The sequence below is a fragment of the Lontra canadensis genome, unplaced genomic scaffold (assembly GCF_010015895.1).
Source record: "Lontra canadensis isolate GAN:19392208 unplaced genomic scaffold, GSC_riverotter_1.0 scaffold63, whole genome shotgun sequence".
NCBI lineage: Eukaryota > Metazoa > Chordata > Mammalia > Carnivora > Mustelidae > Lontra > Lontra canadensis.
Genome location: NW_022631057.1, coordinates 11,068,333 through 11,090,964, shown reverse-complemented (window position 1 = coordinate 11,090,964; position 22,632 = coordinate 11,068,333). Strand labels below are relative to the sequence as shown.

At 50.0% G+C, this 22,632-nt stretch overlaps 1 protein-coding gene across 20 annotated transcripts in view; it reads right to left on the bottom strand.

Moving 5' to 3' along the window:
* Nucleotides 1-19,530, bottom strand: part of NFASC (neurofascin) — a 169,548-nt gene extending 150,018 nt beyond the window's left edge. For all 20 annotated transcript variants that reach the window (XM_032878406.1, XM_032878413.1, XM_032878412.1 and 17 more), the window contains exon 1: nt 19,392-19,530. In XM_032878406.1, the coding sequence (XP_032734297.1) occupies nt 19,392-19,498 (107 nt within the window). In that variant the 5' untranslated portion in view covers nt 19,499-19,530. The remainder of the gene's footprint in view (nt 1-19,391) is intronic.
* Nucleotides 19,531-22,632: the final 3,102 nt, after the last annotated feature.

Here is a 22,632-nt window from a genome sequence, read left to right as displayed (position 1 = left end):
GCTTCAGAATCACAGGCTGGGAAAGGAGACTTGTTTAACCATCACCTCGCTTAGGGACGCACTGAATTTTCTTTTCTTTTCTTTTCCCTTTTTTCTTTTTCTTTTCTTAGATTTTGTTTATTTATTTGTCAGAGAAAGAGAGAGAGGGAGCACACAAGCAGGGGGAGCATGAGGCAGAGGGAGAAGCAGGCTCCCCACTGAGCAAGAAGCCCGCTGTGGGGCTGGATCCCAGAACCCTGGGATCATGACCTGAGCCAAAGGCAGACGCTTAACTGACTGAGCCACACAGGCGTCCCCTGCGCTGAACTTTCTTATGAAGAAATCAAGGCCTAGAGTGAAGACGGAGTGGAGGTCACCGGGTACATCAGAGTGGAGCAAGGGTTGGTATCCAGGGCCTGACTGAGCGCTCTCCTTTCACTGTGCACTCAGAGCGCGTTCAAGGCTAAGACAAGCGATCAGCAAGGACAAGGTGGGAAATAGGGCCCCAGCACTTGGACTGTGTCCTGTTTGCCTGCGTACCCCGCCCAGTGCCAGGCCCAGCTCTTTGCCCGTAAGAGATACATGTTCACTGGATGAATAAATGGATGAAACTGTAGCAGGGTCAGGATCTGTGTTCCTGGGGCCCCTCCCGCCCCCCGCCAGCACCCCGAGTCACGCAGGGCCGGCTCCTATTCCCTTTCCATAAAGCTGGGACAGTTTCCGTCTTGTCAGGAAAACTGGGCCTCATCACCCAGCTGCTGGCAGTGCCCAGGGGACAGGTGACCAGGACATCAGCAATATGTCTGCCTCGCTGGGCTGGGAGTCAGGAGACCTGGGCTAGATCCCAACTCTGCAACCAAAGAGTACTCAGACCATTACTGTTTCCCTTCAGGCCCTGTCCTGGTCTGTTCGGGCTACTATAACAAAACGCCAGACTGCGTGCCTTGTCGACTAAAGAACTTGACTCCTCGTGGTTCTGGAGGCTGGAAGTCCAGGCTCAGGGTGCCAGCGTGATCCGGTACCACAACGGCCCTCTTCTGGGCTGCAGACTTCAGACTCCTCACTGTGTCCTGACTTGGTGGAAGGGACGACTTGGCTCTCTAGGCGCTTCTTCATAATTGCAACTACCTCGTGCGCGAGAGCTCTGCCCTCAAGACTTACCCACCCCTCAGAGGCCCCACCTTCTAGTACATCACCTTGGGTATATGCGTTTCGGGGGTTATAAACATCTAGGCCACAGCAGTCCCTCGCCTCCAAAATGACAGGATTGATCCAGTGGGTCTCCAAGTGTGGCCGGACCCAGCAAGAGCAGCCTCACCTGCAAACTTGACAGAGATGCACCTTCTTGGGTGCACCCCAGGCCTCCTGACTCAGAAACCGTGGGAGTGAGGCCCCTCACTGTGTTCTGACATGCCCTCCGGGGAACTCTAATGCAGGTTAACTTCTGAGCATCGCCCATTAGCCTGCCTTTCAGATCCCCTGTGGCTCTGACAGTTTCTGGCCCAGCCCGTGTAAGGAGGAGACGATGGTGATCTTCACGACGGTCGCTGCAGCAAACACCTGCTGACCCTTGATGGCACCAGACACTCCTCTGAGCACTTCACGTCAGATCATTCCATGCCCAGCAGATCTCGGTAGGCAGGCTCAGACACAAATGGTTGAGGCTGACGAGCCCAGGGGTAAGGCCACATCTTCTCACCCAGTGGCTGCCACCCTCTGAGCGTCGTTCAGAGGCCCAGAATGCAAGTCTATGAAACAGGCCAGAGGTAGACACCAATTCAGATGTGCGCACACACATAGCCTGTCCCCGGGCCAACTGGTTTCCCTGGGGACACACCTGCCCCCACGCACTCCAGAACTCTCATCCCAATGTGTTAAACCCGACTTCTGTATTTTGAACAATGCAGGTTGTTCAATAAATCACGGCCTGCGCGGCGTTACCGCTGATTATTCGACTTAATAGCAGTGAGGGCAGGGGTGATAGTGTTTCCGAGTGGTACGTGAAGGCTCAGAAGCTGGGCTGCAGCCTAGCAGCAATGAAACGTCCTGGGAAAGGGGCAAAGGACCCTCTGTGCCTGTCCCCTGTCCTTATCCCTTCTGTCCCCTACAGCCAGTGTTAGCAACAACACTCAAATCAGAACAAGACCAACTGAAAACACACACATAAAATCTTAACGGCTGTCATTTCCAAGTGATCAGGCTTTCTGGTTTATGGGTTGTTTTGTTTTTGTTTTTGTTTTTAAATTCTACAACTTTTACCTTTATAACCAGAAAACTAATGTTTAAGAAATAAAAAGTATGGATTTGTGTACTTTACTATATGTTTTACTTTAATGAAAATTATTGAAAAAGTTATGACAAAGGGGATTGCCTCCAACTCACTGAGTCCCTGCCAACCTAAGACAGTGTTAATTCCTGGTGACAGGGAGAGGGTAAATTCTCCAGGATGAACTTTTCCCTCAGAGTCTCTCAGGGTGTCCCTCTGGGAGATGGGGAAACTGTCACTGCTTCCAGACGGTTCATGGGCAGACAAAAAGACAATCAGAGGTGAGTCCCCAAACTGCTCTTTACCCTGTCTTTGAATTCATGTTCTTATCAGCATCCTAACTGTGACCAACATGGTCAAACTCCTCTACCCCTGGAGATGTTGTGAGCTTTCGCCCCAGGAGGGGAGAGACAGAAACACCTGACAACTGCCCCCACTCCTTGCTCCCCAAGCCTACTGCTCACAGGGAAAGAAGCAAAGCAGAAGGTGGCCCCACCTTCAAGGGGAGATGGAAGTGCATCCAATATGGAACCGGGAGGAGTCACTCATAACCTACTGGGTTTGCAGAATTTTCTGGAAAGAATGGGTCACAGTGGATGGGGAAAGGCAGTGGGGAGTCAAGTCCTCTACAAACCCTAGTCTTGCCAAGAGCACCAGTGGATGAGGAGACATAAGGGAAAGGAAGCTGGTGGATTCTCAGGGAAGGGCCAGTGGGGACACCCCTCCCCCAGCTTACACAGCCCAAAGCAAGTCAGCAGCCCCATGGTGATAAGAGAATTCAGCCTGACCCCCCTTCCTCCCTCCTGTCTCATGCTGGCATCTTGGGTAAGAGGACGGAGGGGTATCGGGCAGCAAAGGTATTCTGCAAATAGACAGATGGTGAGAAAATTCTGCTACCAGTTAGGAGGCTGGGTTCTGCTCCCGGCTTTGCTGTTGGGTTGCTGCACAGCTGTAAGTGAGGTCCTTCCTCAGGCTTCACTTCCTCCTCTGCAAAATGGGGGGCTTGACATAACTTAGGGAGTCCCAAAGTCTCCCTAAGCTCAGACATGAGATACTAAGGGCTTTGTCATAACCAAGAAACTCTCGGCTGCTCAGGCCTGTACATCTCTTACGTCAGCAGGGGAATATGGTCTCTACCTAGAGTTACAGTGGACTTAATGGCTGGAAGAGTCCTCAGCACTCAGGTAGCACAGAGGTTAAGAGCTCCGTCAGATGAAATCTGGTTGGAATCAGACGGATCTGATCTGAAGCCCCGCTGCACAGTTAGTAGAGACCTTGAGGAAAAGCAACTCAAGTACTTGGGCTTCACTTTCTTGTGAAACAAGGCTACTGATGATACATCATATAAATGAAGTGTGGAGTGGGGCAGCTGGGTGGCTCAGTTAGTTAAGCAACTGCCTTCGGCTCGGGTCATGATCCTAAAGTCCTGGGATCAAGCCCCGCATCAGGCTCCCGGCTCCATGGGGAGTCTGCTTCTCCCTCTGACCTCCCCTCTCATGTCTCTCTCTCTCTCTCTCTCTCTCAAATAAATAAATAAAATCTTAAAAAAAAAATAGATGAAGTGTGGAGTGAGACAATATTTATTAGAAGCCCTTACCGCATTGCCTGGCATGTAGTAAGCTCTGACCGCCTAGAGGCTGCCATCATTCTAACCCCGCTCTCCTTATTACGACCATTGCTGCTATGACAATAGCAAGAGATAGGAGAGGTTACAGGCTACTCGTGCCTAGAACACAGCACACGTCCTGTCCTCCCACTGCGGATGAGGTTGATAACCATGGTCCCTTTACACATCTCTGCGAGAAGGAAACCACAGGGCCTCCCAGTTGTCTCAACCCAGAACCAAGCCCCACGGGAAAAGGAGGTCTCTTCCTATTCAGGAAGCTTTATACCTCTCCCCACTCTTCTCTTACACACACACACACACACACACACACACACACACAGAGCCAGCGGTCTTCCATCAGTACCACAGAGAATTCTAGGATAGACTGGGGCAAAGGTTAAGCAGGTGCCAGCTCCCCAGCTGTGTCTGAATATAGGGCTCAGAGTAACCCACACAAAACAAAACAGAAAATGAACAAGAAAGCTAGCCAGCAGCCACACAACCAGTGATGATGCAAGAAGACAATGGGTTCTTCCCAGGCCTGGCCACCAAGTCCCGTGGCTGTTGAGACCAGGACTTGAAACCCAGCCAGGGTGGGGGTGGGGTGGGGTGGGGCGCAGTGATGATCACATGGTATTCTGGACCAGAGCTGCTTGAGCTGGAAGAGGTCTTGTGTTGGGTGGATTGCTCTCCATCCCCCACCTAGAGATCCCGGGCTGCCTTATGCGACACCAACTGAGACCTGAATCACAGGAGAAGCCCAGGAGAGAGCCAGACTAGGAATCCACAGGCCAAGAGTCAGGAGGTGGATAACCAGCCTTGGCTCTGCCTTGATTCATGTCACTTCCTTAATGGGCCACCCACCTCTCTGTGCTTTGATTTCCTCACCTGGAAACGATGTATTGCCTAAGAGTGATATATTAACTCGGTATGGCCAGGGGTATGATAAAGATACAGTTAGGTCAGACGAAGCAAAACGAAGGGACCGAAATGGAGAAAGGGACTCTCATTCCCTGTCCTGAGATGTGCCTCTCACATCTCTTACTGTTTTGCTGACCGACCCTGTGTTGGCTTCCGCACCACTTCTGAGCCTCCCTTCCTCCCTCCTGTCCTTTTTCCCTATGGGTGTGGCCAGCAGGAAATTCGGTCTTGAGGATAACTAGACTGTCCTTTTCTTCTAATCTCTGCCCCTTCCCCTTGGAGGCACTCCCTAAGGAGCTTGCTGGAGCAGAGAAAGAGCAAGAGCTCCCTCTTTCCAGGATCCCCCATAACCGTCCTTCCTTGCAGTCTTCCAGGTCGCCACGGACTGTACGCACTCTCTCTGCTAAACTGCGAGAGCTCTGTGTCCGCACCAGCCGTGTGCATCTGTCCTTTAGGACTCTGCGTACTCGGTTATCTTCTCCATGCACAGGTACCTGACGCGCTCGTCAACCAGAGCGCCAGGTACAACTAGGGTCCCAGAAAGATCGCCGCTTCTTCCCGGGGCAATTCTCGCAGTACCTAGAACGCAGCTGAGCACCTTGCTGAGGTCCGAAAACATTTTCTTTCCTCAGCAAAGTCGTGAGGTGTGGACAAGGCAGAGCATGAAGGTACTTCCAGGAAAGGAGGTGGGAAGTACCATGAGCTCACTTCCATGGGCCACTTCTTACTCAGCAGGCGCTGTGCCAAGGGGTTCCTGTGTATTACCTAATTCCACTCCAACGACTCCATGCAGGGCAAGCACCATTTAATTCTCAGTTTACAGATGAAAAGTAAGGGAGATTTAAGTCATTTGCGAAAGGTCACACGACTCGTGAGTGGAGAGCCAGATGTGAACCCAAGCCCTTGCTCTTGGGCTATTTTCCCCTTCCGAGACCAGATGCATGCCCTTGGGTTTTCTGCAGTGGGAACTGAGAAAAACAAACCTGGGGAAGGAAAAGGGGAGGAAGGCTGACAACTGACCTGGAGCAAGCACGCCCCAAGCCAGCAGAATAGCTTTAGCCACCTCTGAGCAGCGCTTGGCCTATTCTGGTCTGTCCCTGACATGCCAACATCTGGGTAGACCCCGGATGACGTCACCATCCCACTGAGAAACAAAGCATTCTTGCTCTCACGAGCCCCAGCTACAACTTTTCAGGGTGCCATCTAAAAGCCACCCCCCCAATTTCTCAAGGTGTAAGAACACAAACAATCTGGGGAAATATGTTCAGAGAGGGTTTTCCCAACCAGACTCCAAATGGGGCCAGCGCCTGACCCAGACCCTAACCCTACTCATATATCAGCCTTCCAGAACCTTCCAGCCAGGCCCAGCCCCACACCATTCATAGTCTTTTGCAACATTTCATTTAACCTCACCTCCCCCTCAACCTGCCCATCTCACCGAGGCCATCAGCTGCCAGTGCCACGTGACAACGCATCAGCGCCCCACTGCCGAGGGCAGCCAGATGGAGAAGGAAGAGGGTCAGAGGCCTGGGGGCCCACCAGCCAAATCCATCCCAGCCCCAGAAGCCCAGGAGGTTTCATGCCAATTGCTAAGATACTCAGGACAGGTGGTCCTGGAATAACCACGTATCCACAGGAGAGAAAAGATGAAAGCACTAAGGCCCCAGACCTCTGCAGCTAGATGGGGAATTCATGGCATTACAGCAAGGCGTCCTGGTGTCCAGTCTTCCAGGCGACAGAGGATTCGTTTTCAACCCGGCCTGAACTGGGAGTCTTTATTCCTACCAGAGAGGCAGCATGCTGACCGTGCAGAACCACAGACAGGAAGCAGACTTCTCAGACACAGAAAACCCTAGGGACACTTGAAGAGAAAAGAGAGGGGAAAAAAAGCCAAAATGGCTTTTTTTTTTTTTTTTAAATGGGGATTTAGCAGAGAAAATATTGAAGCAACACAATGGATTAACCCTCTGTACTTAAATGTAAACTCGGTAAATTCCTAAAGCTGAAGAAAGTTCTGGACGCTATAATCCCAGCCCTGATACAGGGAAGTAACATCCCGGCACAGAACTTCATGGAATACGTAAGGGAAAGATCAGCCAAATTAGAGCACAGCAAGAGGACGAATGTGGACCAGATACGAACAGACTTAGTCACAGCTCAGCGAGGAGCGCGATGTTCATATCCAAAGCCCACCGAGGGATTTGTTTGTAGTGCCTGTGAAGTCACTTGAGTTTCCTCTCTAGTTCTCTTTCTCGGTGTGGATTCAGTTGGTCTCAGCCGATACCCGACAAGGCCCCAAGTTAAAGAACTCGAGGGGCATCGGGGTGGCTCAGCCTTTGGCTCAGGTCATGATCTCAGGGTCTTGGGATAGAGCCCCACACTGGGCTCCCAGCTCAGCAGGGAGCCTGCTTTTCCCTCTTCTCCCCACTCTTGCTTTCTCTCACTATCTCTGTCATCCTGTCTCTCCCTCTCAAATAAGTAAATAAAAATCTTTAAAAAAAAGAAAGAAAGAAGAAAGAAAGAAAGAAAGAAAGAAAGAAAGAAAGAAAGAAAGAAAGAACGAACGAACTCAGGTACACACAGATAAGCACCCGGACCAGGTGGATCCCTCAGCGACAGGTCAAACTGTGCAAACCAGCCCTCTCCCCTCTCTTCCAAACAACCTAGCCAGGCTTTAGCCAGAATGTGTCCCTATTCTCATGGCAGCATTGCTGAAGCCAAGAGAGGTGGACAGGAAGACAGCAGACACTGGGACCTCCTCTCTGGGCTGAAGCTTTGGGAGGAGATGGGCCCCTCCCCCTCCTCACCTGAGGAGGGAGCACTAGCACCAGGCGATGAAAATAAAAATAACCCATTGACGTTACACCTGTGGATGAGGAGAGGCTCATGGGATTGCTCCCTTTTGTGTTTCCATTTTCTTTTAGGTCTAGAATGAAAGGGAAACCTAGGTAGGTGAAACAGACGAAAGCTGGGTCAGTGGCTCTGTCAAGCAGAGGGCGGAGGGGGGTGGATTGTGGGGGCAGACGGTGATTCTTCTATAGGGGAAGGTGTCACAGCCTCTGCCTTGGGGCCTGAGGAAGACTTTGAGTAATGTCTTCACAGTGCAGTGTTGGCCAAGACTCAGAAGGCTCCGGGGCCATGCCCTCTAACATTCCCTAATGGAAGACTGGTGTTTCTGTGATAGCCAGCCTCTTTTGTCACTCTTTAAAACAAGTGAGCCCCAAACAAGAAAGCTTCTCAAACCAAGGGGCCATCAATCAGCCCGTGCTGGAACCCAGCACTGCCCATGGGGTAATGAGCCAGGAGGAGGAGAATCTGGAATCAGAGCCAATCCCAGCTCTGCCACTGAGAGCTGTCCTACTTTGGGCAAGGAGGTTCCCATCCAGAGCCCCCACTTTCTCAGTGTAATCAGGATCATGATACCCCATCCAAGGGTTGTGATAAATCAGTGAGAGGACACAAGCCACGTCAACCGCACAGCCCTGGACACAGAGTAGGCGACCCATGAGTGGTACCTCCCTAAGCCCCCTTGGTCTTCTGTAGACAGAGGCACACGTGGTGGGGCCTGGGAGTGTCCTTTAGAACAAGAGCTTGCAACAATACCTGTGGCTTTATCCCACCTCTTTGAAAATGAATTCTTACACAATCTCTTGTCTGCATAACACCTGCATTTCCAGACCCCCTTTTCCAACATTATTTTCCACTTAAATAGCCCCGTTAGGTAGGCGTTATTATTCTCATTTTTACAACTGAGAAAAGTAAAGCTAAGGAATGTTAAATAACTTGCCCTACTTGCCTTTAGACCCCCAATCCCTCCGGTCTTCAGCAGCTCGATCCAGGGCCCGCTCTGCCACCCCACACTGGCGTCATCATCCCTTCAATATAGACTTCCTGAAAGTTTCCTAAGTGCCAGGCATGGTTCTAGGTACCGGATGTCCTCTCTGACTTGTCATCCCAAGAGTAGCACTGGCCTGCTCTAAGCCAGCCACGTTCTTCGATCCCTCATGGCCGATGGTACATGCATGGGAGCGGTGGCCAGAGTGATAGATGGGAACACATCACGCTGTTACCAGCTGAGCTGACTGAGGATGACTGTAGGGCATGACTGGTAATCTGCTATAAGATGTTCTGTGCCCTGGAGGCACTTACAGACTCTCGGGGTAAGGAAGGCACAGCCAGGTGAAAAGCATATCAGAGGGAAGAGAAAGACCATCTAGATGGCCAGTGGTTCTCAGCCAGGGCTGAGATATATACATTTACATATACATATACATTTACATATACATATACATATACATATACATTCTGATATATACATATCAGAATCATGGAGGGGGCTTTTCAAACATTCTGGTGCCTGGACCCAACTCTCAGAGATTATGTTACTGGGCTGTAGAGCAGGTCCCAGCGTCTGCATATTTTGAAATCTCCCCATGCGAGACTAGCATGTTTCCAGATTGACAATCCACAAACAGGGCCTTGCCAATCAGAGTATGGTTTGCTGACCAACAGCACTGGCATCCCCTGGGGGCTGGTAAGGAATGCAGAAACTCAGGCCCAATCAGACCTCATCATTCTGCCTGTGCACTTTAACAAGGTCCCAGATGACTTGTGTGCCCACAGAAGGTGGGAAAGGGCAGGCTCCTTCCTGTGAGTCAACCAGAGAAGTCCCCCACCCTAGGCCCAGCTGGGAGACACAGCCCACCTGCTCCCCACCAGGCAGTGCACACTCCATGAGGGTAAAGCAGGGAGCTCAGGTGACTGTTGGGAGCCATGCCACCAAGCTCTGCCTTTCCTATTTCTCCCAGAGCTGCTTGACCCTGCATCACGGAGTTCCGTGTACAAGAGCTGCTGGGGTCCCAACAAAGCCCTTCTGTGCTAGAAGGAATTTCAAGAGCTAGACCCTGTCACCATTTCAGTGACCAGAAGAAAAGGGAGTTTCTTTCCCTTCCACACAGCCCTCTCTCCCTTCCCGAGTGCTCTTTAAGGAAGAGGCCAGCTCAGGACAGCACCGCCTAAGCCCAACCCCAGTGAGACACTGAGCTGCCTGACCAGCCATAAAGGCAGCACTGTCCTTGGAGGCAAGGAGGTGGCTGGTACCAGCTACGCCTCATGAAGAAGGGAATCCTCGAGGAGAGAAGGCCAGACAGAGACACACACAAAATCTTGCCCCTGCAGGCATCCTGCAACCCACTCGTGATCTGCCTCCCTGCTACCACTCTTTGTTTCTGTCTATCAGTCGTGTGTGTGTTGTTTTCACACGTGCCTGCCTTTGCTCTCTCATTAGACTGAGAGCGACCATCCCGGCTCCTCCTTTGTCACTGCCCACAGTACCAAGTACAGAGACTTATGCCCAGCAGGGGCTCAATAAATATTATTTGTATTCATGTGCACACATTTTCTAGGAGCCAAACCCATAGCTCCAGGCTAACAAAGAGAGCTACTCACTAGCAGGCGTTCATTAAGGATTACTATCAGCACACTGAGATTCTACGGGAGAAAACAAGAAAACTGTAAGGCACATCTTCAAAAAGCATGAAGTCTGGTTTAGGAAATCAGATTTATATGTGCCAAACCTAAGACCAGAGACCCATGGAAATCAAGCATGTTTATGATAAGGTTAGGCACGCCTATGTACACTGCATATGCCAACACAATGGAAATTTTCTACTCTGGTCTTTTGACAGGTTATTATTACTTACTTACAGAGTGACTTTTTTTAAAAAAAGATTTTATTTATTTGACAGAGAGAGATAGCACAAGCAGGGGGAGCTGCAGAAGGAGAGGAGAAGCAGACTCCCCACTGAGCAGGGAGCCCGATGTGGGGCTTGATCTCAGGACCCCGGGATCATGACCTGAGTCAAAGGCAGATGCTTAATGGACTGAGCTACCCAGATGCCCCCTGGAGAGGTTTTAGACACTCTGAAATGTTGAGTAGAGGGAGTGCATTTTCACAATGAAAGAAGAAATGGGCTGAGACTCTCATGTAAATACAGACTCTAAGGCAAAATTTACTAGGCTACAAATTGGGTCATTTTAGCATGCAAATGTGCACACAAATGGTCTCGCCTTAAAAGGGCCATTTACTAGTTCCCTCAATCCATACTTTTGCTTTCATTACAAGGACTGCAAAGTCAGATGGGGTAAACTAGGCTGATGCCAGAAAGCCCACGCATTTCCTAGTCCTAGCCAGAATTGTTTTCTAGATCCCTTTGGGTTGCTCTAAACATTCTCTGGCTTTACCTTCCAACCTTGCATCATTGGAGAGGAAAATCTTTCAGAGGCAGGTCAGCACCCTGGACAGCAGCAAGCTCCCTGCCTGAGCCCATGAGAAAGTTCCCCCATCCTGGTTTGCCCAACGCCCTTTCAGAAGGAACTAACTCTCAAACACCACCCCAGACACGAAGCAAGCTCAGTCAAGAAGCTTCAAATGCTCCTCACCAACTACTCAATCAAGGTCGGGATTCTCCGCACTCTGGCCCCAGCCAGTCCCTCCAGCTATACCTTCCACTGCTCTAGTCTGGCCAGTGCAATGCCTGACCACAGCTTCCCTCCTGTGAACCTTTGCTTATGTTCCTGTACCTCACCAGAAAGGTCCATTTCCTCTATCTACTCAAATCCAACCCATCCCTAGGCCCAAACTAGCCCCTGCTTCTCTTCAAAACCTTCCCAAAAGACTTTAGTCTACATTAATTTCCTCTCTTCTCTGATATCCCAAAGCATTATTGGTTTAGATAATGCTTTAGGGAACTTAATTACTTATCCTCTTGCACAATTACTAGGTTTATCTGTAATTTTTAAAGTTCCCAGTGGTCCAGTATGTGAAGAACTACCTCTGCCAGCAACTAGCCATGCAGCCATGAGCAGAATATGTAGCCCTTTTGAGTCTGTTTCTTGGTCGGTCAAATAATGATCTTGGATTAGACCATCTCTAACATTCTCTGAGATTAAAGATGCTCTCAAAGCAAGAAGCCACCTAGGAGTATGCCATGCAAGTAGAGCCTTTGAAGACTGACTATAGATGCAACAAATATTATATATATTTTATAATTTATTTTAAAAACCCCACAAGGCATAGCCCAGGGCCTGGGTCAGCCAGAGAACTCTGGTTTAGTTCCCAACGTGAGTCTCAAAGCCTTCAGTTCCACTCAGTGTGTGATGATGACCAGAGAGAGATCTAGTTTCTGTCCGTCCTTGTCTACGTCAGCATAGGAAAATCGCCTGTGGCCTCAAAGGCATTTTCCTTCATAAAGAACATGTCACCACCAACGTGTGGAAAAATACCACACAATCGGCATTATAACAGTGTCTGCAATATAAACACACACGTAGAGGCCAACCAACAGCTGACAGCAGTGTTAACTTCACCACTAATGATGCATAAGCCCAGACAGACTATGGCAAATAACAAAAGGCATCATCTTTGGTGACGCCCCCAAATAAAACACTGGCTAATCTCACAGGGAGAAGTTCCAAAGGGGACGGAGAACTGACGTAAAATTTCAGCTCAGTGTTATACTTCCTGTCAAAAGTCCTAGTTATAATTCTTCCTTGTGTTTGAAATCCTATTTTCAAAGCATTCAGTTTATGGATCCACATGCACAACAAGATACAGGGATGACTTTTCCTCCCTAGCACCTGGAGAAATTAAGGCTCACAAATGTTCAACAACGGTTGTGTTGCAAATAAAGATCTGAACAGAATCAGGATCCAGTTGGAATAATTCCACTAACATAGGCAACATGTACCCCCAGGCACAAACACACATGAACATACACACACTCGGAGAAATCTTAGTGATATAAAGAGACAAGTTACGAAACTCACTGACCCTGGAACTGGAAGATTCCACTGAATATTGCAAAAGATGCTACTGCCAAAGGAAATTGGCCAGCATCAATAAAGAAGGAGGGAACTCTCACCGGGAAAAGTCCTTGGAATTGCTCTGCCAGCCATTCACTTGCATCCCAGAAAATCACAAGATCAGAGAACAAAACTTAGCATCTGGTCAATCCACCCCCACTGGCCTAAACTAGATCCAGGACAGTGAGCTCAGCACAAAAACCATCCTGTTTTAGGCACTCCCCCAAGCTGGTCATGCTAAGTTTCCAGAGAAGGAAAGCACAGAGACTCCAGCACAATCAGGTTAGAAGAGCAAAGACTCCAGTGCTCAGGGTCCTCTACAATTACATCTCAATAAACCGTCCCAGACACATTCCCTCACTACTGAATTACAAGCACCCAACCATACCATTTATTCATTCCGAAGATCCCCCGCACATTCTTGCTCTTACTCCAAGAGTTCTGATTATTAAGTCTTCAAGTTTTGCTATCTCAAGACCTCAAGTACTTCCTCTCGAAAGAAGCTTTTCCAGATCACCTAAGCCCAACATAATCTCCTGCCAATCTTCTAGCATTTACTGTCTGGAATTAGCAAATGTTTCTTACACATGAACACGTATCTTCATTTCTCTTTAGGGAGGAGACGGGGTCTCATGAGCCTCCAGAAGATAGTGCCGGACCCCTTGTGCACACAGCAGGTGCTCAACAAATACTGGGTGATGATGATGACAACGATAGGACCTTCTCAGAGGTGCAGCTCCCACTGAAGGGCAGAACTATGTATGAAGCTCCGCGCACCTGGGGCTGGGTGGGGCGGGCGGAAACAGCCCAAAAGAGAACCCACAAGTCAACAGCCACTCACACAGCCTTCTTCCAACTCTGGGTGCTGGGGGCTTTCCTCATTCTAGGACTGAGTGGGAAATCCTCCCTTCCTACCCCTGAGCCGCTGATCCCAGGCTGTTTATCTCGTTAACTCTGTTTATTGTCATCCTGGTAAGAGGTTCTGAAGCCCTCCAAGCCCCTCTCTAATTAAATTCATTAGAACAGATTGGGGCTTCCTTTCAGCATCTCAGAAAAATTAACAACACGATTAGCATCATAATGACGGGGAGAGGGGCTGCCAGGGAGGCCTTTCAGGAGGGGCTGGCCCAGCTTGGGAGGGGATGAGTGAGGAGGAGCAGGTGAAGGAGGAGAAAGCAGATGCTCAGGCAGCTGCTTTCCAGAGAAGGGAGCCGCAGGAGAGAGGAGGGGATGACAACAGCCCCACGGGATGAGCCCACCATACCCCAGGCACTCTAACTTTATCAAGGCATGACCTTTGGGAGAAGAAGGGCAGGACAAGAAATTAATCAATGACATATTCCAGAGACATGAGCTTCTAGGACAAAAGACTTTGAGCAATCTTCTGGTTTTACAGACAGAAACACATTTAAGCTCTGTTCATGATAGAGCCGGAAGTAAAAGAGAAGCCCCTCCTGCTTTTCAGGGTGATGTCCTTTTCCTGTAAGACTTCATCACAAGGACCTGGAGAGAGCAGGCTAGATGAGGGAGGTCACTTCTTTCCCAGGGAATCCGAACCCATCAGGTTTTAACTTATACAGCTGGTGGGTTCCCTCATCTAGGATAATCTCCTCTTCCACCAATTCAAGCGATTCTGCAGGCCTCAGCCCCATTCTCACCTCCTCTATGAAGAGCTGCTGACATTTGGTGAGTACTTATTACCAGCCAGGTGCCCTGCTGGGGCACTGCCTTCTCACATTTAATCCTTAGAACAGCTCTGCAAGGTTCATATTAACATCTCCACGTTACAGATGGGCAAGCTGCAGCTCCTTAGAAGAACCAAGGTTTGAATGTAAGTCTGACCTCAAAGGCTGAGTAGTTTCTACTATGCCTGTCACCTCCCTGACTCCAACAGTCATACCGAGGGATCACTCCTTCCTTTGAAGTTCTACTCTCCAGGGTCTGAAGACTTAATTGCATACTGTCTTATATGAGTCCTAGGAGTTGTCATATATTTCCATGTATTTCCCCCATTTGAAAGTTTCTGTATCCTTCAGAAGGACATAGGAGGTACTCAAAGATGTATGATAACTGGGCCTTTCTAATAGATTTTCCTAGACAGCCTTGGGCTAAAACATCCCAGGTTTTTATTTTTACTCTCCTATAATATATAGGAGAGGTGTATGAGCTTTGATGGCAAACACACACAGGTTTAAATTCTAGTTCTACAACTTACCTGTTCTTCAATCTTAAATAACCACCTTTCTGAGTCTGCTTCCTTATCTATAAAACCAGAATCCTAGCAATACTTCTTTTTTTTTTTTTTTTAGGGTTTACCCTTATGAAGATTACATGCAGTGATGCATACAAGAAAAGAGTAGAGTGCCTAGCACACAGCAAACCATCTAGAATGATGACTACGATAGTATGACACTTTTATTTTTCTTGGCCTGCCTCGAGATCTAAGGAAAGGAGGGTGGCTCAGGAGTTCTCCAGTTGGCTGGCACAACCTGACTGGTGCTGCTGGTCAGCAGAGCTTTGGAAGTGCCTACTCAAGCACCCAGCATGGCCATTAGCTCCCAGAGCCTCCCCTGCAGGCCCAAGGACCAGGCCAGATACATCCAACCTCTGCCCTTGCAGCGAGGCATGGGCTCTAGCTGGGCATTTTGAGTAAATGCTCCAAAGTTTGACATCGAGCTGCTCTGGCCAAAACAGGGTGTATCTCAACCGTGGAAGACAATCACTCCAGGTCCTACCGTGTCTACCATGACCCCTCAGCCATGCTCCTACAACGCCAAGAACTCATCCAGCCTCTGCTAGAGCATTTCTTGTACTGAATTTTCCTTTGTTTTTGTTTCTATCTCTCCAACTCACTCATACCCCAGTCCTTAGCACAATTCCTTGGATATATTCAAAGACTCAGGACACACTAATGAAATGAGTTAAATTTAGTGTGGGGGGAAGAAGGGGCCTCCTCAGACAGATAAGACTGAGGGTCTCCATCCTCACGTTCTTTCCCAGTTCAACTGTGGATGTGCCTGGTGGCCTGTGGTCAAGGGAATAACTTCAAAACCCTCCCCTCCCCCACCTGGACTTCTCTGATGAATCCCACCTGGTTCTGACCTCCCCAGGACCCCAAGACCCTTCCCCACCTACCAGAGCTTGGGATTTTTCTCCTTATCTTGCTTCTAGGCATGTACTTGCTACTTCCCATCAGATAGTTAGCTCCTGGGAGGGCAGACTGGGTTTCTTTTCCTCTGACCCCTGTAACATTCTAAGCATACCCAGACCACAGTTTGCCCCTAAAATACAAGCGCTTAGGAGATGGAAATGGGAGAGTTGAGTAGCCTTGAACCTGTCCCAGAGTTCCCTCTGGATGCCTTCCCCCCATGGGCTAAAGCAGCACCCACTGAGGTTCAGCTGTCCTAGCTCTTCCCCCTAAAGCCAAGGATCTGGTAATATCTTACGTCTCGCCTCCTCTTCCATCCTTTTCCTTAGTCGACTTTAGGGTCAGACTAGAGTCACCCAGTCATCTTCATGGTTCTGGAGGAGAGGGGGCTGATACCACTGGACAGAGTCACCCAGTCATCTTCATGGTTCTGGAGGAGAGGGGGCTGATACCACTGGAATGAAGGAGCTGCCTCTCTACATCCTCGTCCAGATGTTCTCACTCAAGCTTATCTGTGGTGATTGTCTGTTTACTTGTCTCTCTTTTCCAGGACACTGGGAGCTCTGAGAGACCAGACGCTGTCTCAGTTTTCATCTCTACAAGCCCCACACAGAGCAGGGCAGCAACTGCAGGCTTCATTCGTATTTGCTAAATAAATAAATAAATATGGAGCCGGCCTTAAGTTCTTCTCACCCCCAACCCCCACACCCCCTGTCCTCCAGGCCAAACAGACTGAAGACTGAACTACTCTGCCTCCCTGCTCAACTTTCTGGTGTCCTAAGGATTTCTTTTCTGTAAAGACTAAGTGATGAGCCTCACATGCCAGCTCTCTGATGGGTTTAGAGGACAGTGGTGCCAAGGGAAGGGAACTAGATGCAAGAACAGAGTGAGGGGAGCCTTGGAATTCTGTCCCTTGGTCGCTGCAGAAAAGGGACCTTCCTCTGCACCTCCTCCTCAGATAGCCAAGCCAGAACTCCCCCCACCCCGGAGAGCAGCCACCTCCTCAATGTGCCCCGAAAGCAGCAGCCCCAAAGCAGCAGCCCCGGAAGCCAGTCGGCTTCAGCCCACAGGGAGCTCGCTGCATCTGGCTCCAGCTCTCCCGGGATCCCGCTCCTCTTTCTCTGGGCCTTGATTTATCTCTGCGAAGCCTCTGTGATGCTAAACTAGGGATCTGGGGTGAGAGTCATTGCACAAAACCAGCAAATATGTACCTTGTTATCAGAATCCCTCACATAACCTCAGCCCCAATCAAGCATTTCAACGTCAGAACCTTAATCCAATCAGCTCTCCCAGAGAGCTCCAGGTATTGCCTCCTCCCCGGGCCAGGAAACGCCTGGGGAAGCTTCCCGCCCCACCCCCTATGACGGGAGGGGGCGAAGAAAGGTAACAAAGTGGTGGACAGCCAGCCACCTAGATGCACGCGCCTCCCCCTTGCCAGGCAGTGCCTAAGTCCCCTTTAGGGTTGTCGCACATGAGCTGGAGTCCAAACACTGGGATTTCTAAAGAGAGGGACCCTTATGGAGATGGGACAGAACCCAACAGCAATGTGCGATTCACCCCCAATTTAAGCCCTGGGGATTTAGCTGAAGTCCCAAGACAGGAACTGGGCTACCAATCCCTTTCCAAAGGAGCAAACACAATTTGTGGGGTTAAATGTGAATGAGTCTCTTTCCTCATTTGTGCTATTCTCATTCTTTATCTACACACACACACGGACACACACACTTTCAGCTGAATCCAAAGGGGAAGATATTAATCCCTCAGAAGTGCACCTCAAAAAAACAAAAAAGGAAGAAAAGAAAACCCAGCAGTTTTCTCAACACACAAACACACACACACACACACACACACACACACACACACACACAAAGAAGGGCCAACTCGGTCAACACAAAAGATCAGAATGACACCCCTCCTCCCCAATTTTGTCCAATTCCTCCTGCAGCACAATTCCACCAGATCCAACCATCCCCAAACCAGAGCGGAGGACAGGTTTCTGCCTTCCCTCTTCTCCCTGTTCCCCACTCCCACAGCTGGTATGGCCCCTGTCCTCCAGAGCCTCCACTCACCACACACATTTTCCCTGGGCTTCTCCTACTTACGTCTCAAGTTCGGTGGGTTCTGAACCTGCTGGTCTCTGGCCCCATACAAACAATTCAACTCCTGCCCAACCATGTCTCAAAGGCCTGCAGTCTGCCGTCGCTGGAGCGTTGATTGGGCCCCAGCAGGGCTCATCACGGTTCCAAGGGTAGCTACACCAGGCCTTCATCCCAGGCAGACAGACAGGCTGGAAAGGGGCACTGTCATCCATTCCTCCAGACTGGGGGAGGAGGCATCTCTGCCCAACACACACTCACACACACACACACACACACACACACAGCCTACTGCCAAATGCCAAGGAAGGAACCAGGAGCAGAACCTGGCTTGAGGCAGGAGAGGGGCTGCTGTGGGGACCAGAGTCTAAGTGATTCAGCAGTCTGCCCTCTCTTCAGCCCAGCCCATGGGCCACACTCATGGCAGCTGTGCCAACTTGGAGGCTGAAGAAGAATTCTCTCTAAAATCCAAAATTCTCCAACCTTCCAGCGGGGCTAGCATCCAGGCCTTTGCATCCCAGGGCTCAGAACAAGACCAGTTAAGAGGTCCTCAGCCATTCCCTTGGACCCTGCCTCTTGCCCAACCTAGTTTCCCTATGCTTAGCACTCCCTCCCACAGTCCATCTAGGAAACCAACCTGAACCAAGGAAGGCTGAGGAGGAACACAAGAGGCCGACTAGCCCCCAGCATCCTTCACCCCCAAGCCATGAATTGGATCAAACATGCAGAAAGGGGTTATAAGTGGATTCCGCAACCGTGACTACATCAGGCCTTCGGAGCCCTAGGCCTCCCCAAGCAGGGAAGGAGGGCCCCGTGTCAGGTGATGGGGGCTCAGTACAAGCCTTGTGGATACACAGAGCACCAGGAAGGGCAAATGGGAAAGGTGATGGGGGCCAGGCCAGCTAACAGACAAGGAGGGGAAGATGGGGTTCTTGAGAGGGACTATGGTGCAGGAGGAAACCAAGAGGCAGCGGGGAAGCGGCTGGGACAGGGTGTGCAGAGGGACCTGGGGAGGACAGAAACTGAGGGAGCAGATGGAGAGACAGGCACACAGAGTGACAGGATATGAGGTGGGGATGAGGACAGGGGAGGCCAAGGAGAGGGGCTGATGTGAGGAATAGGAAAGATGGGGTCATCCAGAGCGGGGTGTGGAGGTAAACAGGTATAAAAGGGCAGGGCTGTGGATGAGGCAGGGATGGAAAGCAAGGAGAAGAGGTCGAGGATGCAGGAAGGGGGAGGGAATGAGGCCAATGAGACAGAAAGGGTGTTGGGGTGGGCAGGGGGGTGAGAGCTGAATGGGGGTGGATGCAGATATCCACAGAACAGGATGGATTCGGGGCAGGTGATGGTGTGGAGACGAGAAGGGACGGGGATGTAGTCAGAGGGGGATGGGGACCGGTCGGGGGATGGAGACGGGCAGAAGAGCGCGGCAACAAGGGGGTGTCGCTAGATGGGTTTCCAGGACCCCCGTTCTACCGCACCCCCACCTGTCCGGTATACGCGCTCGCCTACCTCCGGGGGCGCGGGCTCCGGCCCTGGGCGCAGTCCGTGCTGTCCGTCGCCGGCGCCGCCACTTCCCCCGCGTCCCCTGCAGCGCCTCTCGCCGCCAGCCGCCGCATTAGGGCAGAGACCGGCCCGTGCGCGTTCCCGGGCGGCCGGCGCGGCCCCGCCGTCCTGCGTGCGCGCCCCCGCGCCCCTCCCTTCGCGCGCCGGGCGGGGACCCGGACGGAGAAGGTGGGGGCGGAAGATGCTCCGAGCGAGGCCCCGCCCGGCGCGTCCGAGAGCGGTTCGCTCAGGCCTGCGCCGCGGGAGAAAAAAAAGCTCCTGCTTTCTCTTCTCCCCCACCCACTCACCGGCATTGGAAAGGAGCGTCCGGCAGGCCCCTGCGGTATCAGGTTTTGCCCTGAAAATGCCCCTCCACCATCAGACTGTGACTTCTTGGAGGCAGAAATGTGTCGGAGCGCTTGTGTTCCCAGGGAGACTTGCTTGCTTGGGGTCGACTCTCCACGGACGTTTGTTAAATGAAGAATGGTTGGATCCCGAATTGGGGGTGTCAGAAAGCTGCGATTCCTGCAGGGGCTAGCGTGGTCGTCGTTTAAAAACGGGAGATTCTGTTCTGCCCTCCGGGGACGCAGGCCTGGTCCCAAACTTGAGATAGGATGGAAGAAGTCCAGTGACCGGGAGGCCAGAGATCTGTTAGTCCTGGCCCTGTGACTAAGTCTCTCACAAGGACATGACACTTCCTCAGTGTCCTCCTCCAATGAACAGTGAAAAGTTGAGGGCGGGATCTTACAGATAACTGACAAAATGTTCCCCTCTTCTGCTGGCTGCTTTGAGACCTGCAATCAGAGCTATGGGGTAAGGACTATGTCATGGGAAACAGAGGACGGTCCATAGCGCAAGGGCCTGAAAGCATAGCTGCCTCCCTGGGCAAAAGTTTCTGCAGGATCCCCATCTACACAAACAATCTGATTTCACTCATGATCTTTTCTCAGCATCATTCTGGCAGCCTGGCCTCACACAATGAATGAAATAGTGCACCCTCCTAGAGCCTGGCCTGACCCTAGGCCCTGGGATGGGCCCTGTAGCCCAGTCTTGGGGCTCCTGGTAGTGTCTGGTCAACCCCTTTGGGGAGGGGCAAGAGGGAATGTACAGGGTTGGAAAATTCTCTGAAGGGGAGAATCTGGAAACTGGGGAGCCCCGTCCAGATGACACTGTCCCCAGGCACTGGGGGGCCACTTAGAGAACTCAGAGGTAGGTGCTTCAAAGCACCAGGGCCCCTCAGGCCTGAACCCAGGGCAGGACCCCACTGTCTTCCTTACCAGAAGTGTCCACGTGGCTGGCTCAATGGAAGAAAGAAAATAATTTTCCTTTTTTTAAAAAATTATTTATTTATTTATTTATTTGACAGGCAGAGATTACAAGTAGGCAGAGAGAGAGGCAGTCAGAGAGAGAGAAGCTCATCCGGGAGCAGAGAGCCCCATGCAGGACTCCATCCCAGGAACCCCGAGATCATGACCTGAGCCGAAGTCAGAGGCTTAACCCACTGAGCCACTCAGGTGCCCCAATAATTTCTTTTTTAAGCACTAAACCCAGCCACTGGGTTTCTTGTATCTATCAGCCACTTGATGTTTATAGCACTAGGACATAGATATTTCATAGGCCATATTGCACAGTGGCTTTGCCATTAGCTCTAGAGGCAGCCTGCGGGGGTTCAAATCCCACCTCTACCACATCAGATCTGGGTCAACTTGGCAATTTACTTATTTTCCTTTTATTCCTTTAGAAAATATAATTAAAGCTACACAAGCATAGAGTTGAATCAGAGTCAAATCATTCTATGAGATTTCTTATAAAATACATTTCCCTCATGCTCTGCCTTGCCAGAAGCCATCACTTTCAACTCTTCTGAGCTGTTTCTTCTGAGCTGTTTCTTTTCCTCCCTATTTCTAAATAACATGCTAAATTGCTACTTCTTGCTTCTGGTTCAGGCATTATCTCTTGATGAGTAGTGAAAACCCTATAAGACACACTCTTTCAGCCCCACCTTCATGTCTCACATAGCTTTCCTGTCCCCCTACCCACCTCCCAATTTAGTCATGTCTTGATATTGGTTATATCCAAAGAAATATTTACTAGGACAACTAAAATCCTATTCACAACTGACCTTTGCTTTTCCTGCAAACTTTCTGGTCTTTTCTGGACTTAAAAATTATCATGTTTTGTTTACTTGTCTGCTTACAGTAATTATAATTCAACTCTAAATTCTCCATCAATTGTCTCTATCTGTATGTTCCAAACTATCAGAGATTCTATAGTTTTATCTCCTTGAAGATTCTCTCTGGAACCTTTTGATGAGTTCCAATCTTTGTTGGTGTCTCTATAGGCGGGACGTTGCTACTGACCTCGTCAAGCTCAGTTTCTTCATCTGTAAAATGGGGATAATTATATTACCTCCTAGAGTTATTGTAAGGAAAAGCAAAATAATTCATGTAATACAATGTTTGTCATATAATAAATACTTAATAAATATTGTTTTATTATCACTCGAGAGGAGAAAACAAACCAGCCCAAGCAATGGTTTAAAGCCCAGATGTGTCTGAAGGGGCCTACTTAATTTCACTATTTTAGGGAAGGCCCTAAAAATCTTAGATTTACAATGTTAGAATCTTCCAGTATGGGCAAGTTGAAGAAACACGGGATTTTCCAGGAAAATCCTGGCTGACCAGCGGGAGAACATGGGCAGATCACTTAACCCCTCTATGACTTCTTTTTCTCATCTGTAAAGAGGGTGAGGTTCAAGGAGATAAGGTACTTTGTAAACCAAGTGCTCTGCACAAATGTTAGTTACTACTTCTCTTTCTCTCCTTCATTTTTTTTTTTTTTTAAACAGCTGAGCTAACGGAGTCCTGGAGAGAAGATGAAGCAGATAGGAATCAGGTAGTGATTTGGTCATTTAAACTGGAGCTCCTACCTCATATCTTAGTGTAAAAAAGGAAAGTATGGGTCTGATGGGCATGTAAGGCCCCCAGATGCCCAGATGGGGTAGAAGCAGGGATTTCCTTGGCCTCACTGTCCCCAGCCACTGGCCTGTCCTGATCAGGGGACACCACCTGCTGGCGGGGATGGACACCAGGAACAAAGACAGGCCTGGATCTGGCGCAGGCTGTTTTGCTGGTGTGTCAGGAACAGAACTTCTCAGTGCCAAGGGCAGACAGTGGTTGCTTTTTTCTTTCCAGACATTCATCTGGCC